The sequence below is a fragment of the Aquarana catesbeiana genome, linkage group LG07, assembly GCF_042186555.1.
Source record: "Aquarana catesbeiana isolate 2022-GZ linkage group LG07, ASM4218655v1, whole genome shotgun sequence".
NCBI classification, from domain to species: domain Eukaryota; kingdom Metazoa; phylum Chordata; class Amphibia; order Anura; family Ranidae; genus Aquarana; species Aquarana catesbeiana.
Genome location: NC_133330.1, coordinates 35,934,045 through 35,950,485, shown reverse-complemented (window position 1 = coordinate 35,950,485; position 16,441 = coordinate 35,934,045). Strand labels below are relative to the sequence as shown.

Here is a 16,441-nt window from a genome sequence, read left to right as displayed (position 1 = left end):
TGCTTAGCAAACAAAATATCATTCGGTTAAAGAGACCCTGTCACCAGGTAAAAAAAAAATGCAGGTAAAAGCACAGAAAAAGCCAGGATTACTTGCAGCATTTTTCCTTTCCATAAATGATTTTTTATTCACTTGCAATGTGTCTTTGAACTTGCCATTGGCTACTCTAAGAATAGAGTCAACACCATTGCACAGTCATCTCCCTCTTTGCATGTCATAGCCCACTCCTCTTCTGAGAGTGGCAAATTGCTGTCTGTGCTGCTCCAGCTCCTCTGTCCTTCTATTTACCTCTCTATGTAACCTTTTATGTATGAAGAGGAAATCTCTAAAGCAGCTATTCTCAACCAGGGTTCCATGGAACCTTATGGTTGCTTGGGGTATCTTGAGCTGTGGCTGATAGTGCCTTCCATCTAATAGTGCCTGTATAATTCCAGGACCAACGCCAATTGGTAGAGCCAACTGCAGGAGACCAATGATCTGTAAGAGTGATATTCTGACCACCACTGTAAGGGTTGCATTCTTCCCAATGGCCACAAATGTTAGGGGAGCATTCTTCCCAATAGCCACCAATGTAAAGGGAGCATTCTCCCCAATGGCCACCAATGTAAGGGGAGCATTCTCCCCAATGGCCACCAATGTAAGGGGAGCATTCTTCCCAGTGGCCACCATTGTAAGGGGAGCATTCTTCCCAATAGCCCCCAATGTGAAGGGAGCATTCTCCCCAATGGCCACCAATGTAAGGGGAGCATTCTTCCCAATGGCCACCAATGTAAGGGGAGCATTCTTCCCAATGGCCACCAATGTAAGGGGAGCATTCTTCCCATTGACCGAAGATGACTTGGTTTTAGTAAGGTTTCCCTGAGACCTCTGGGGTAAAGATGTTGAGAAAAGATGGTATAGAATGTCATCTGAGTGATATACAGTCATGGCCAAAATTGTTGGGACCCCAGACATTTTTCCAGAAAATCAAGTATTTCTCACAGAAAAGTATTGCAGTAACACATGTTTTGCTATACACATGTTTATTCCCTTTTTGTGTATTGGAACAAAACACAAAAAGGGAGGAAAAAAAGCAAATTGGACATAATGTCACACAAAACTCCAAATATGGGCTGGTCAAAATTGTTGGCACCCTTTCAAAATTGTGGATAAATAAGATTGTTTCAAGCATGTGATGCTCCTTTAAACTCGCCTGGGGCAAGTAACAGGTGTGGGCAATATAAAAATCACACCTGAAAGCAGATAAAAAGGAGAGAAGTTCACTTTCAGTCTTTGCATTGTGTGTCTGTGTGTACCACACTAAGCATGGACAACAGAAAGAGGAGAAGAGAACTGTCTGAGGACTTGAGAACCAAAATTGTGGACACTACTATCTTCTTGTGTTACTGCAATACTTTTCTGTGAGAAATACTTGATTTTCTGGAAATATTTCTGGGGTGCCAACAATTTCGGCCATGACTGTATTTGAACCTGCTGGGGTTGCAGACATCACATCCAAGATGGCGGCACCCAGCAGCAGTCTCTGGGTATTTGGAGGGAGGATTTTCCAGGTTAATAGCATGCATATAATATAATAAACGCACATATCATGTTGTAGGAAATGAATGGTCTGGGACAGGGTCTCTTTAAGATTTACATCTACATAAATATATTTTTTCTCTGCCTTTCTGTGGTAATTACATGGAGGTTTGCAACTGCTGCAAGATAGGAAAATGTTAAATGGCATTACACAACAGGGAAGCTCCATTCCAGGAAGTGTTGGCGGGCTCCATTTGCATAGTATTCTTTTAGAAGTTTACAAAATAAGATGGGACTTCCCTCGCCCATAACCTTATCGCTTTGGGCACGATGAACATGTGTTGTTTTTAATCGGCTTTGATAAATAGGAGGATACATTTCATCCTGATTTACCGATCTGAGCTGTATGAGATGCAGCCTTGAAGGCTATGATAAAAATAGGCAGTTAATCTGTGGGGTTTTTTTCACCACCCACCTACTATGTGACATGGTGGCCACTCCGGTTTTTCACATTTCTGCCGCAGCAATACTTTCCTTTCGGGTGTGGTAATTTGAACTCTGCATGTTGAGTTTGGTAAGCAGTGCCGTTTGCCAAACTCTTCCATTGAAGAAAATGGTACCATGCCACAAATGGTTATAGCACAGTATTTCAGTGCAAAATTTTACTTCTTAGGATAAATGAAAAAAAAAACCTGCATTATCACGTCCCGAACACCTGTAAACCGGCTCTAAACCACCACTAAAAAAACAGTCCATCACGACCGGCTGCGGATGTGAAAAAGGCGCAAAGGTCAATTGACCCACTGACACGTTAGTCAGCCTTTGGGAGATTCTGGCAGGTTGGAGAGAACTCTGATTTCTCTGGTCTACCCATCCTTCACACTTATATAATTACATATACAGTATAGTTACATAGATTGCTAGGTTAAAAAAAAAAGACATATCTGCATGGAGTTCAACAAAAAAATACACAAATGATCATAAGGAAGCAAAAACCCATATAGTGTATAATCCAGTTGGCTTTAACAAGGAAAAAAATGTTCCTGATTCCAAAAGGTAATTGGATAATCTTGGATCTAGAATGTAAATGGTCCTTACATTGGTGATCAGTGGACAGAATGCTGCTTACATTGGGAGCCAGTGGGAAGAATGTCCCTTACATTGGTGGTCAGTGGACAGAATGCTCCTTATATTGTGGGCCAGTGGGAAGAATGTTCCCTACATTGGTAGTCAGTGGACAGGATGCTGCCTACATTGGTGGTCATTAAGAAGAATGCCTTTTACATTGATGGTCGGTGGGAAACGTTTCTTACATTGGGTGTCAGTGGGAATAATGCTTCTTACTTTGTTGATCAATGGGAAGAATGCTCCTTTCATTGGTGGTCAGTGGGGAAAATGCTCCTTACGTTGGTGGCCAGTGGGAAGAATGTCCCTTACATTGGTAGTCAGTGGACGGGATGCTGCCCACATTGGTGGTCATTAAGAAGAATGCCTTTTACATTGATGGTCGGTGGGAAACGTTTCTTACATTGGGTGTCAGTGGGAATAATGCTTCTTACTTTGTTGATCAATGGGAAGAATGCTCCTTTCATTGGTGGTCAGTGGGGAAAATGCTCCTTACGTTGGTGGCCAGTGGGAAGAATATCCCTTACATTAGTGGTTAGTGTGAAAAATGCTTCTTATATTGGTGATCATTGGGAAGAATGCTCCTTACAGTTTTGGTCAGTGGGAAAAATGCTCCTTACATTGGTGGACATTGGGAAGAATGCTTCTTACATCGGTAGTCAGTTCGAAGAATGCTTCTTACATCGGTGGTCAATTGGAAGAATGTCCCTTTCATTGGTGATTAGTGGAAAGAATGCTCCTTAAATACAGAATGCCACCATTCCAAACGGCTAAAAAAATCACTGATGTCCATTGTGTTAAAAAAGATAATTGATGCCATTCTGCTGGTTCATTCAAGTGGTAAACAACACTGTACATCAGTCATTCTCCACCAGGGTTCCTCCAGAGTTTGCTAGGAGTTCCTTGAGCAGTTACTGATTCACTCCTTTTATTGGTGCCAGGAGAGTTCCAGGTAGGTTTGGTTGCCACATCATCCCTTTAATCCAGGACATATATGTATTACACAGGTTCTGAGGATGATTTATTGCAAATAAGTCACCAAGTGAGTTTAATTACCACCTTAATCAGCCACAGAACCTGTGTAATACATATATGTCCTGGATTAAAGGGATGATGTGGCAACCAACCCTACCTGGAACTCTCCTGGCACCAATAAAAGGAGTGAATCAGTAACTGCTCAAGGAACTCCTAGCAAACTCTGGAGGAACCCTGGTGGAGAATGACTGATGTACAATGTTGTTTATCACTTCCTGTTGGACTTTCTTATATACCTTGGAAAATGCAGCGGAAGTAGTCAGAACCCCCTTTACTGCAGGAGGAATGAGACTCCTGTCATAGTGTGGATGAGTAGAGCCACGGCCAGTGGATGTTTGCCACTACAAGAACCAAGCTGTCCAGCATCTACCAAAAATGAAATACATGCTTTGGGAGAGTTGAGTCCGTGAAGGAAAACAATAAAGCACGCTCATTAAATCTGATTTATTACTGTATGGCTCAATCACCCAAAAAATCTTGATGTGATGATTTTACAGGAGAAAATGTTTGTCTGTCTTGAAATTCATTGCATCAGGCCGGAAGTGATGGGAAATCTAAAATTGCACCGTTGTCACCAGAATGGAAATAGAGGAAACAAAAACTTTTAGCCTTGGATACATTTTAAAATAAGATCACCACATATAATAAGTACAATCATTGCAGTAAGGTTTATTTTCCAGACAGTATCCTTAAAATTTCTCTACTTGTTTTATATAACAGGTGCCATATAGGATTGAGGCTCTGAAGGTGCCGCACCCATCGCTCTGTGTCCAGGTATGAACCGTTCTTGTTATATTATCTGTATTGATTGTATTTATTGCATTATGTGCTCCAGGCCAAAATTATAAATCCACTGCAGCCCAACTACAGCACTCCTTATGCTGCTTCTACCAACAAAATTCTGCTGTACAGGGACTGCAAGAGGCTGACATTAAAGCGATATTAATGCTTCTTTTTATACTTACTTACTTACTTCTTGTTATACTTACCTGCTCTGTGCAATGGTTTTGCACAGAGCAGCTCCAATCCTCTTCTTCTGGGGTCCCCCACTGGCGCTCCAGGCTCCTCCTCTTTAGCAAGTGCCCACAAATGAAAGCCACTTTCCATGGGGGCACTATTGGGGGCTCGCTCCTGAGCAACATTGTCTGCATCTATTGACACAGAGCGTGCAGCTTGGCCTGCCCCCACTCGCTCGACGCAGCATTTGATTGACGGCAGAAGGAGCCAATGGCTCCCACTGCTATCAATCTGCCCAGGGAGGAGGGAGACAGCGGTGAGAGCCACTGCACATCACTGAATCAGATCGGGCTCTGGTAAGCGTATGGGGAGGCTGCGGGGGATTCTGCAGCACAGAAGGTTTTTCACCTTAAAGCGATATGAAAGTGTTGTTTTTTTTTATAACAAACATGTTATACTTGCCTGCACTGTGCAGTGGTTTTGCACAGAGTAGCCCAGATCCTCCTCTTCTCGGGTCCCACCCTGGTGCTCCCGGGCTCTTCCTCCTGCCAGGTGTCTTCACAGCAAGCCGCTTGCCTTGGGGGGCATCCAGGCAGGCGTGCTCCCGAGCCCCGTTTCTGTGTGTTCATTCACACATAAAGCTGCGGCTTGGCCCTGCCCCCTCTGTCTCCTGATTGGCTTACTGGCTGTGATTGACAGCAGAGGGAGGCAATGGCTCTCGCTGCTGCCAAATAATAATAATAATAATAACAATGCTGCCATAATAATTACTGAGCAGCAATATTGTATGTCTTTTAAATCTGGCGTGAGTTCAACTATAAAGGGTATTTCCACTTTTGCAGTCAAATTCAAGAAAGCCCCACTAAATGTTTGTAAGTGTTTCCAATCACAATGCATAACTAGGAAGAAAACAAAATACCTCTAATGCCGCGTACACATGATCGGGATTTTGGTCAGAAAAAGATATGATGGCTTTTCCGACGGGATTCCGCTCAAGCTTGCCTTGCATACCCACGGTCACACAAAAGTTCGCTGGACTTTTGACCTTCAAGAACGCGGTGACGTACAACACTACGATGAGCCGAGAAAATGAAGTTCAATGCTTCAGAGCATGCGTCTAATTGTTTCCGAGCATGCGTAGGAATTTTGCGCATCGGAATTGCTACAGACGATCGCATTTTCGGATAGGAACTTTTTTTGAGAACATGCTCGCAATCTTTTGCTGGCTGGAATTCGGCCAGTAAAAGTCCGATGGAGCGTACACACGGTCGCATTTTCCGACCAAAAGCTCTCATCAGTCTTTTGTTGGCCGAATTTCCGATCGTGTGTACGCGGCATAAGAGGTATTTTGTTTTCTTCCTAGTTATGCATTGTGATGGACCGTTCAGATCCGTCTGTCAGTTTTTTTCAGGTGGATCTGAACGGTCGCTCCATACATCTCTATGAAGCAACAGATGTCAGCGGTGACATGTCCGCTGACATTCGATCCACCCCGATCCGATCCACTCCGCAAAATCCAGACAGATGAATGTCCTATTTTCCATCCGTCTGGCGGATCGGATGAAAATTGACAGGCGGTGCGTAATCATCCGATCCCCCCATAGAGGAGAGCGGTCTCTCTGACAGGTCCGTCCCTGCACAGTGTGCAGAGACAGACTTGTCATCCGCCGGCTCAGCGGGGATCAACGGAGCGATCCCCGCTGAGCAAGCGGATAGCTAAATACGGAGCAGCAGGTCTGAAAGGGGCCTTAGATATTTCTAAGGAGAAGAAGGTGTCATGGCTGATTCTAGGAATTCAGAAGGAAATTTTAATCCAGAAGGACAGTCTCAAAAGCCTAGTACACACTATTCATTTTTTTTTTTTCCGTTCAACCTAGTGGGTTGAGCAAAAAAAACCGAAAGGGCTTGAGAGGAGCCACTATACTAACTATGCGATGTTAGTACAGCGACCTCCCCCGCTGAGCTATTCTGTTCTGACAAGGGGATGCCAAAGCCAGAACACACTGGTCAGTGCTCCTAGCCATTGGCTGAGAGCGCTGATCGGATGCCGACTGACAGACCTTTTTTCGGTCATGCACCTTCGACAGAAGCTGGCCGAACGGCTGGCTTCTGTCGGACCGGCTGCCGTACATACAGTTTCTATACAGCTTCTATTTTGGGCCCCTGTGTTCGGCCCTATAGTGTCTTTGTCCCCACACAAACTCAGCTATGCCTTGTTAAAGTGGAGTTCCACCCTATTTTTTCACTTTGGTCCCAGGCATTGCTTACCGCTAAGCCATCAATGTTTTGGAATTTTTTTTCCCAATGTTTAAATACTTTTAGGCTTCCTGAAGTCCTGCACTTCTGTATTACCTTACCGCGGCGAGGTACGTCATATCCTTCTGCCCGTTGGCTTCTGGGATATATGTGTCATCAATCCCAGCACTCAACGGGCATCTTCCACACCGCGCCAAGTGCGCCTCGCTTTCTCCACATTTCGCAGGCGCAAGATCGGGAGATGCATGCTGGGTAGCCAGCTGCACCGTATCCTGAAAGAAAGTCAGAGCGGGCTTCAGATGCCCACACTGATAATGGATGCTTTCAGAATCGAGAGACAGTGAGTCACTATCCATTTACAAGGAACACATATTCTAGCATATGCAGCTTATGCCAATTTGCATTGCATAAACTGCGACTATCACGGGGATGCTTTTTTAAAAAAAAAAATGGACTACAGCTCTGCTTTAACAAATAATGCTGGGGGGCAGTTTCTAAAATTTTAACCATTTGTTAAGACAGGGGTAAAATCTAGTTTACAGCTGATAATAAAGAATTGCAAACACAGCACAGCCTGGGTTAATTGTGGTAAACATTTTTCCACAGCCCCTAGACATTACAAAGCAGGGAGAGGATGTAGAATTTTTGAGTAAAAAGGACTTAAGAAAAAACTAAATTGCTGGTTATATCTTTAAGTTATGCTATGTTAATGGTAACGTAACAAATATACAATAGGTTTTACCCCTCCAAATTTGGCTGCAAAAGAGGAAATACATTTTAAAGAAATACATTTATACCATAGGGCAGCCCTTTTCAACCTTTTCATCCCAGATGATTCCTGAAAATAATTAATTTGAACCAGTGGGAAGAATGCCCCTTACGTTGCTGGTCAGTAGGAAGAATGCCACCTTTACGGACAGCTAAAAAGATCATTGGTGTCATGCCGCTGGCTTTGCCAAGTGGAGTTGGCCCCGAAACTATGCAGACGCCATCAAATGGGAGGTCAATCAGCCACAGCTCAAGGAACCCCTAGCAACATGGCGGTCATTGAGTATGTGCATTGCAGTGTGCTGCAGTTTGGGCTTGCTGGTACCTACTGCACTTGTGCATTGGGGTACCATTCTAATAGAAGGCACAGAGTAACACTGGAGGTAGTGCTGTAGCTCACAATAAGAAAGGGCCACCAAGAGCAAAAAGCCTGATATTATATGTGATCTCAGGTCCCTAACTGGACTGGATCATTACCGCTGGTGGTTTATAACTGGGTCTCTGGTAACACCTTCATGACCTACAAGCAATTTTATGATTCTGTAACAAGCTTTTCATTTTTTCCTAGGCACAGTGTAGGGACTTTTTATTTCAGCCCCTTGACAGTAAGGACAAAGCCTTTGAAATCTGAATGTTTTTCTATTTTGACTACACTAGCTTGATAGGGGCCCACTGTGTTTCTGGTTTTCCTTTCAAAGGAACGATATCTGTTGTTGAGTACAGGGAGTACAATGATACAATCCTGATATAAGACATACCCAATGTAATCTTTGTACTGTTTGTTCAGCGCCTGCATTGCTAACTTACTCATCTGTGACCAGTGTTTTGCATTGCAAGTACTCATTGTACTTTGTGAACATGTTGACCGATGTGCCGCAGCTTGTAATAACTTTGTGGCTCCGATTGAATGTACATGATAAATAGGGATGGGTATGAGTTCAAGTAAAGAAGTGGTATAGCAAAAGGAATATCAGATGTAGACATAGCTATTGAGCCCATGGTTCCCAAAAATGGGCCCCCAAGAATGTTTGTCTCGCCCCTTCATTGCATAAATAGATGTATTACCATCACTGTTTCGGATGGTAACTAGTGATGAGTTTGGATTTGGGTTCAGACTGGTCCAAGCTTGGAAGTTAGCAGTCAATGCTGGACCAATGAGCTGTGGGCTGGTGATTCCTGGCCCTGCAGCTGTTATACACAAAGAATTTGCGTGATATCATTGACTGAATATGGCTACACGGCCATCTAAGGTCAGTTTTTTACCTCATTGGCCCTACGATGACAGATAATGTTCAGGTTTGGACCAAGCCTGGTTCAGATAGAACCCAAGCTTATCCCTACCTCATTAGCCCTACAATGACAACTAATGTCCAGGTTTGGACCAAACCTAGTTCAGATCGGATCTAAGCTTATCCCTACCTCATTGGCCCTACGATGACAGCTAATGTCTAGATTTGGACCAAACCTGGTTTGGATAGAACCCAAGCTTATCCATACCTCATTGGCCCTACGATGACAGCTAATATCCAGATTTGGACCAAACCTGATTCAGATAGAACCCAAGCTTACCCATAGTAGTAATGTGTTTGATTAATTGGGGAAGTTTGCTATATTTCATGAGGAGTTAGGCTTAATTCATGGAGCTTTACACAAGAATAAAGATCTTTACTTTACTACTAAGTTAGGTTATTATAATTTAGAAATATAAGTGATAGGTAAATTAGGAGAATCTTTGATTCACAAATATCCTTGACAATGTGCTGACAACCCTAACATCTCCGCTTTTACCCTACTATGTTGTCTGTTACCCATGCGGGTGTGTCCCCCGGTATCTTCTGCATCTATGAGCATCTAAGCAGTCTCATCTGTACCAGTTCTCTGGGGCTCTGGCGTATCGAGCCAAGCGGCCCATAATCTGTCAAATTTCCCAGGATTCCCCCTATGCTGATATATGTATTTATCCATGATAAGAGTATTACCCGTGTGTTGAATCCAGGATTTAACCGTTGGTGATGTGGCAGATTTCCAGCTCATAAGTATTTCTTTTCCTAGCTTGAAACAATGCTCTGGCAAAAGCCATCCTTGTCTTATTCTCTGAAATTGCCCCCTCCAGTACACCTAGAAGGCGACCTAGTGGATCAAGAGGAACATTAGTTTGAAATACCCGGTTAATTGTGGCCAGGACCCCCGTCCAATATCTATGAAGTTTGGGGCAATGCCAGAGGAGATGTATCAGGTCACCCGGCACTAACGAGTGTGGCAATTTGCCCATTTTGTGGAGTTTTACTGGGGTATAGTGTGCTCTCAATAGGATATATAATTGGGATACTTTTTGTGATACGTTCAGTGAGGGTGTTAACAGCCTGAAGAGCCTCTTCCCACCGCTCCCCTGTAATAGGGCCTAAGTCTGCCTCCCACTGGATCGCTGCTCTCATGGGGTATCCCTCCAAGAATGCAGAGAGGAGCATAAGGTAGCATTGAGATATTATACCCTTTGTGTCCATTGTGTTTTGCAGTATGTGGAAAACAGGGGTGGGGGATTGTACTCAGTCTACTGCGAGACCCTGCGATTTGACAGCATGTTTTAGTTGTAGGTAGTAGAATAGCATGTTGGAAGGTAGTGCATATTTAGAATGCAGGTCTGTGAAAGAGAGCAGTCTCCCGTTGTGAAAGATATGCCTGAGGTGAGTTAATCCCATGGGACCCCACCTGGGTCCCTGTTGGAGTTTGGCCAGTTCCTTGTATGATTTATTCCCCCAAAGTAGGCTATAAGCTGTATACCCCGTTACTTGCTGCAATTGTTTGACCTTACTCCACACCTTCTGAAGGAGTGTGTAAGCGGGCATTTATTTGTTGGGATGTTGAAACAAGTGAGCATCTAGGCCCTCCGGTACAGACTCTGCCCCTGTGCCAAATAGCAGGAGTTTAGCTGACGAGCCTGCAGGACCGGGGAGCCATCGCTCCTATCAGGTGCTGTAGCTGTGCAGCCAAATAGTATATCCAAGGGTTGGGGAGTGCAAGACCACCCCCCTCCTTCAGATATTGCAGCTGCTCCAATTTAATCCTGGGGGGGTTGTTATGCCATAACAATAATCTGAATAGGGAGTTGACTACTCAAAATATTTTCAGTGGAATAACCACCAGCATGTTGTGGCGCAGATACAGAAACTGGGGCATGAGGATCATCTTAATCAGGTTTGTCTTCCCTGCTAGGGACATTTTGAGTCTGTTCCATATATTTATTTAGTCTCTGAAGCGGGTCAGTAGGGGGTATATATATATATATAATAATCAGTCACTTTGGGGGATATGTAAATGTAAGTATTTAAAGGAAGTCACTATAGGGACAGGGCGAGGAAGCTCTGCATTCAACCCAGGTTCCTCATCCAGGAACATCAGTGCAGATTTAGATCAGTTAATGGTAAGGCCTGAGTACTGGCCAAAATCTGCGATAAGGGACATTGCGTGAGACAATGAGTTATCCACGTCCTCCAGGAAGAGGAGCATATAGTCGGCGTTCAGCATTATTTTTTCATGCAAATCTCTTGATTTGTGGACAAACCCACACCTAGGCAGCGACAGGTTCAATGGCCAGTACAAATAGCAGGGGGGACAGGGGGCAACCCTGCCCAGTCCCCCTGCTAAGTGCAAAAACATGAGACATCCTGTCAGATATGCGTATGGCGGCCTGTGGAGAACTATACAGTAACCGTACCCATGCGATGAATCGAGGACCAAACCCAAATTTGGATAGTACAGCCCAGAGAAAACGCCAGCTGACACTGTCAAATGCCTTATTGGCGTCAAGAGACAACAGTGCCCTGTGGCAAACTTCATCTGTCTACATGTTCAAAAAAAGTCTTCTAAGGTTAGTCGCAGTGGATTTTCGTGACATGAAGACTGCCTGGTTTGTGTGAATGATAGACAGAATAATCTTGTTGACCCTTAAGGCCAGAACTTTGGCTAGTATTTTTACGTCATTTTGCAGCAATGAGATGGGCCTGTAAGAGCTCGGATCTACCGGGTCCTTTCCTGGTTTAGTATAATGTTTGCCCTGGTCATAGTTATAGGTAGCTGTCCCGGCTTTAAGAAGGAATTAAAGACTTCTAGTAGTTTGGGTAAAATTACCTCCCTGTACTGGGTATAGACTTCCATGGGGATCCTGTCATCCCGTGGTGCTTTACAGGTAGGGAAGGAGGCTGCCGCCTCTTTCAGCTTGTCTAACGTGAACGGAGTTTCCAGTTCCAGGCGCCTGACGGGTCATAACCGGTAGGAATATAGTTTCTGGATAACCTTGTAGTGCCTCATTAGAGTAATCATCACAAGGCTTGTACAAATCTGCATAGAAGGAAGCTAGTTCAGTGATTATGAGCTCAGGGTCATTCACCAGCCGCCCAGTGGAACAGCGAATGGCTCCTATGCCAATGAGTGTTTTAAATGGTATAAGTCTTCACTGATTGGACGAAGCTGTGTAAATATATTTAGGAAGTCTAGGTATGGCCAGCTAAAGAGGTTTCACACCATATCCCTGATCTGCTAAGAGATGTCATACCTGTCTTAACCCATGTGTGGTTATAAAGAATATCCTGTGTATAGTTCAATAGATAGGAAAAAATACATTAAAAAAAAGAGTCAGACTTGGACCAATTGGTTCTTTTCTACCCCCACTTTTTTATAATTCTGCTGTATATTTTAACCTCTTCATACTTATTAATTCACAGGTGTCATTTAAAGGGAAAGTCTTGCACACAGAATGCTTAAATGCCAGCGGTAAGTTGTTTTATAGCCTTGTATTGAGTCTGCCAAATGACGATTCTGGTTTACCTTTATTTTATTTAGCTTGTTGGAAAGGTTGGGTTTCAGGTTTCATGTTGCCATAGGCTGTTCTTGCTTTCCCTACCAAGCATTGTCTTGAATGCCCATTGTTTAGGGATTGGAATTTTCTGAATGTGTATGTTATAGAATGAAGGCATAGAAGAAGCCACTACTCTGGCAACTCCTATGCTGACCTATATCAAGGGAAATAGTAACAAATCTTTCCAGCACCCACAATAGTTCTTTCTTCCCCTTATCTGTTGGCTGAATTTGGCACTGCATGAGACACCAGATTGTCAAACATATTGGCTATAGGCTGGTGTTATTGGGTAGTTATACTTATCATATCTGACCCTGCATAACACCTTCATAGAGCACACCATGGTAATGCTATCAAGTGGTACCATGCAAAGTCACTTGCCATGCAGAGAAAGCCTGACGGGGGCCTAGTTCCCTGCCATTGGTTCTGGAGATTCCTGCACCCTAGAACCCATCAGACAAACAATGCTAGCACTGATGGCCAGCTTGCAGTTATTAAGTAAGGCTTGGAAGACTTGGTGACTGACAATAAGGAAAGCAAAATAAAGGCACACCGGCCTAGTACATTACCATAAGACCGTTAATTAGTAAAACAAATTCCAGTGTACGCACAAAAGTACAAGATAAAGTGCATGTATAATCCTAATATCTGCTAATTTGTTGAATAGATAGATCGACAGTTAGCTTTTGATTAAAAAAGTGTCAGTGCTTTGAATGTGCAATACAGTATACTGTATCTATAAGTAAAATTGATAAAATAAGTGTTAGAGCAGCCTTTCTCAACCTTTCTACCCCAGACAAACCCTTGAAATAATTTTTAGGTCTCCAGGAACCCCCTGCTAAAACCAATTCATTGGACGTTAGTGTCCCATTACAGTGTTGCTAAGAATACCACCTATACAGACATCTAAAAAAGGTCTTTGGTGTCATGCTGCTGATTTTGCCTAGTCGTGTTAGCCCCAAAATTATTCAGACATCATCAAAAGGGAGGAGATAAATCAGCCACAGCTCAAGAAACTCCTAACATCCTCTAGAGCAGGGATATGCAATTAGCGGACCTCCAGCTGTTGCAAAACTACAAGTCCCATCATGCCTCTGCCTCTGGGTGTCATGCTTGTGGCTGTCAGAGTCTTGCTATGCCTCATGGGACTTGTAGTTCTGCAACAGCTGGAGGTCCGCTAATTGCATATCCCTGCTCTAGAGGAACCCTAGTGTTCCACTGAACCCTGTTTAAAAATGGCTGTATTAGATTATGAACTATTGTAAATAAAAAGATTTCCATTATGACCTTTTCTCTGTCTTCTCTCTCAGTGAGACGTGAGTTTCAGAACGAAGCTTTACTATGCCTCATAGAAAATGAAAGATGCAAAACACTATTCAACACGACACACCAGGTACTGCAAAAATACCAGCTCTCTGCGGGACTGTTTTCTGAGATCCTTGGGGGTTTTTCTGGGGAAGGGCTTTTCCTCCTCAAATTAGAACAGTGATGACAGTAGGCTGAAATGAAAAGAAGCAGGCCACTTTTTTTTTTTTTGCACACCTTGTGAATTTTCTACCTGTTACAGAACATATCTGCTTTACATTTTCCATTGCTCTTGCTATATTTCAAGAGGTTTTGCTGTTTTAGACTCAACAAAGAAAACAGCCCTCTGCTGATTGGTGGATCTTCCCAACCAAAGCCATGGCCAATTATCCCTTTACTGGCCATGTTTACTGTATTTTTATTGTATTTCCTTTTCACTGGAATAAAAGAAAATAGCAAATACAGAAATATGTAAGAAATGAAAGTTATAAAAAGACTGAAGCATTGTAAAAGTATATATTTTACATAAAGTTTTAGAATGTGAAAATCTTCTATGTTTTTGTTTTTGTGCAGCCAAACATAGACCTTGCATTTCTAGAAGAAAAGTTGGTGGGAGACGCACTGTCAGATCATTGTATAAAGGTGAGTCTGAAGCAGTAAAGAGAGTTGCTGTAAGCTATAGCAACCAATCAGATGCATTACTTTGTGCCCTGCCTGAATCTGATTGGCTGCTACAATTTATGTGGACAAAGTATGTGGACACTCTTCCAAATTATTGAGTTCAGGTGTTCCCAACCCTACTGAACTATTTTGGGCTGAATTAAAATACAGATTGAAAGCCAGATCTTCTTGTCCAAAGAAATAATAGACATGCGCGATTCGTTTCGTTACAAATCTAAATTTGGACAAAATTTTCAATATTCTGAGTTTTGGATGTATCCAAATCTCCGAATCACAATAGTAACGAATTTCAAGGAATCCAAAATAAATTATGATGAAACAACAAATTAATTTGTTTCATTGGATTTTTGAAGCATCTGAAATAACGTAATAACATAAAGAACGATCTGAATTGATTTTGTTTTTAAATTGCATTAACGTTTTTTCATTATTATCAAAAGAATGCACTACATACAGTATAGAATGGAAACATATTGCAATAAATACAGTAAGATACAAATGTGAAATAAAATGATTCCTACTTATTTTGTTTGGGTTGGATGGAGGTGAATCCATCAGAAGCTCCGACTCATAACATAACAAATGAATCTAAAATGATTATTGTTCCATTTGTTACGTTATGATTCAGAGATTCTCATGGATCCACCTCCATCCAACCCAAATAGAGTGCATAAGTAATCTCCCAAAATATTGAATTAAAATGTTAAAGCAAATATAGCCGAACTTACTTCCAAGATATGAATCGATTTGAAGAAAACGAATACAGTATGCGAAACAAATCCAAATATATGCATTGAATCCCAATATAGGAAACGAATCCGGATATACAAAACAAATTCTGAAAAATGAATCATTCTCACATAACAAATATGATGAAACCAAATGAATAACTTAACTAATTGATCCGAAATAGAAATAAAACACATTTTTCCATTGTGCACATCTGTACTCAGTACCAGAGTTCAAAAATGCTCCTTTGGAAGCTTTATGGAAACCCTGACAAGAAAATTGGAGGCTTTTGTGACTGCCTTGGGGAAGGGGGGGGGGGGGGGTCCCAAATTAATGCCCATCATTTTGGAATGGGATGTTCAGTAAGCTCATATAGATAAAATTACAGGGGTCCACAACCTGTCGGCCATAAAGGGTATACAGTGCCTTGTTAGAAAACCTATTAGAGTCTGCAAAAGATTTGAGACTGGGGCGGAGGTTCACCTTCCAGCAGGGCAACGACCCTAAACATACAGCCAGAGCTACAATGGAATGGTTTAGATCAAAGCATATTCATGTGTTAGAATGGCCCAGTCAAAGTCAAGACCTAAATCCAGTTGAGAATCTGTGGCAAGACTTGAAAATTGCTGTTCACAGACGTTCTCCATCCAATCTGACAGAGCTTGAGCTATTTTGCAAAGAAGAATGGGCAAATGTCACTCTCTAGATGTGCAAAGCTGGTAGAGACATCCCCAAAAAGACTTGTAGCTGTAATTGCAGCAAAATGTGGTTCTACAAAGTATTGACTCAGGGGGGGCTGAATATAAAATGCCCCCCCCCACACACACTTTTCACATAATTATTTGTAAAAAAATTCTGAAAAACTTTTATCATTTTCCTTCCACTTAGCAATTATGTGCCACTTTGTGTTGATCTATCACATCCCTATCCCTATAAAATACATTTATGTTTTTTGGTTGTAACATGGCAAACTGTGGAAAATTTTTAAGGGGTATTTAATGAATGTTTTTTTTTTTTCAGATCTTATCTAGTTCAAAACAAATCATCTCCCTCTGCTCTGTTGATAAATGTAAGTGCATTCATAATATACAACCCCAATTCCAAAAAAGTTGGGACGTTGTGTAAAATCTACATAAAAACAGAATGCAATGATTTGCAAATATCATAAGCCCATATTTTATTCACAATAGAATATAGAAAACATATCAAATG

General features: G+C 42.3%; 1 protein-coding gene across 1 annotated transcript in view; it reads left to right on the top strand.

Moving 5' to 3' along the window:
- Positions 1-16,441, top strand: part of IL17RC (interleukin 17 receptor C) — a 122,675-nt gene that overhangs the window by 93,026 nt on the left and 13,208 nt on the right. The window contains exons 12-16 of the mRNA XM_073591966.1: positions 4,399-4,452; positions 12,381-12,429; positions 13,825-13,907; positions 14,393-14,461; positions 16,250-16,298. Of these exons, the coding sequence (XP_073448067.1) occupies positions 4,399-4,452; positions 12,381-12,429; positions 13,825-13,907; positions 14,393-14,461; positions 16,250-16,298 (304 nt within the window). The remainder of the gene's footprint in view (positions 1-4,398; positions 4,453-12,380; positions 12,430-13,824; positions 13,908-14,392; positions 14,462-16,249; positions 16,299-16,441) is intronic.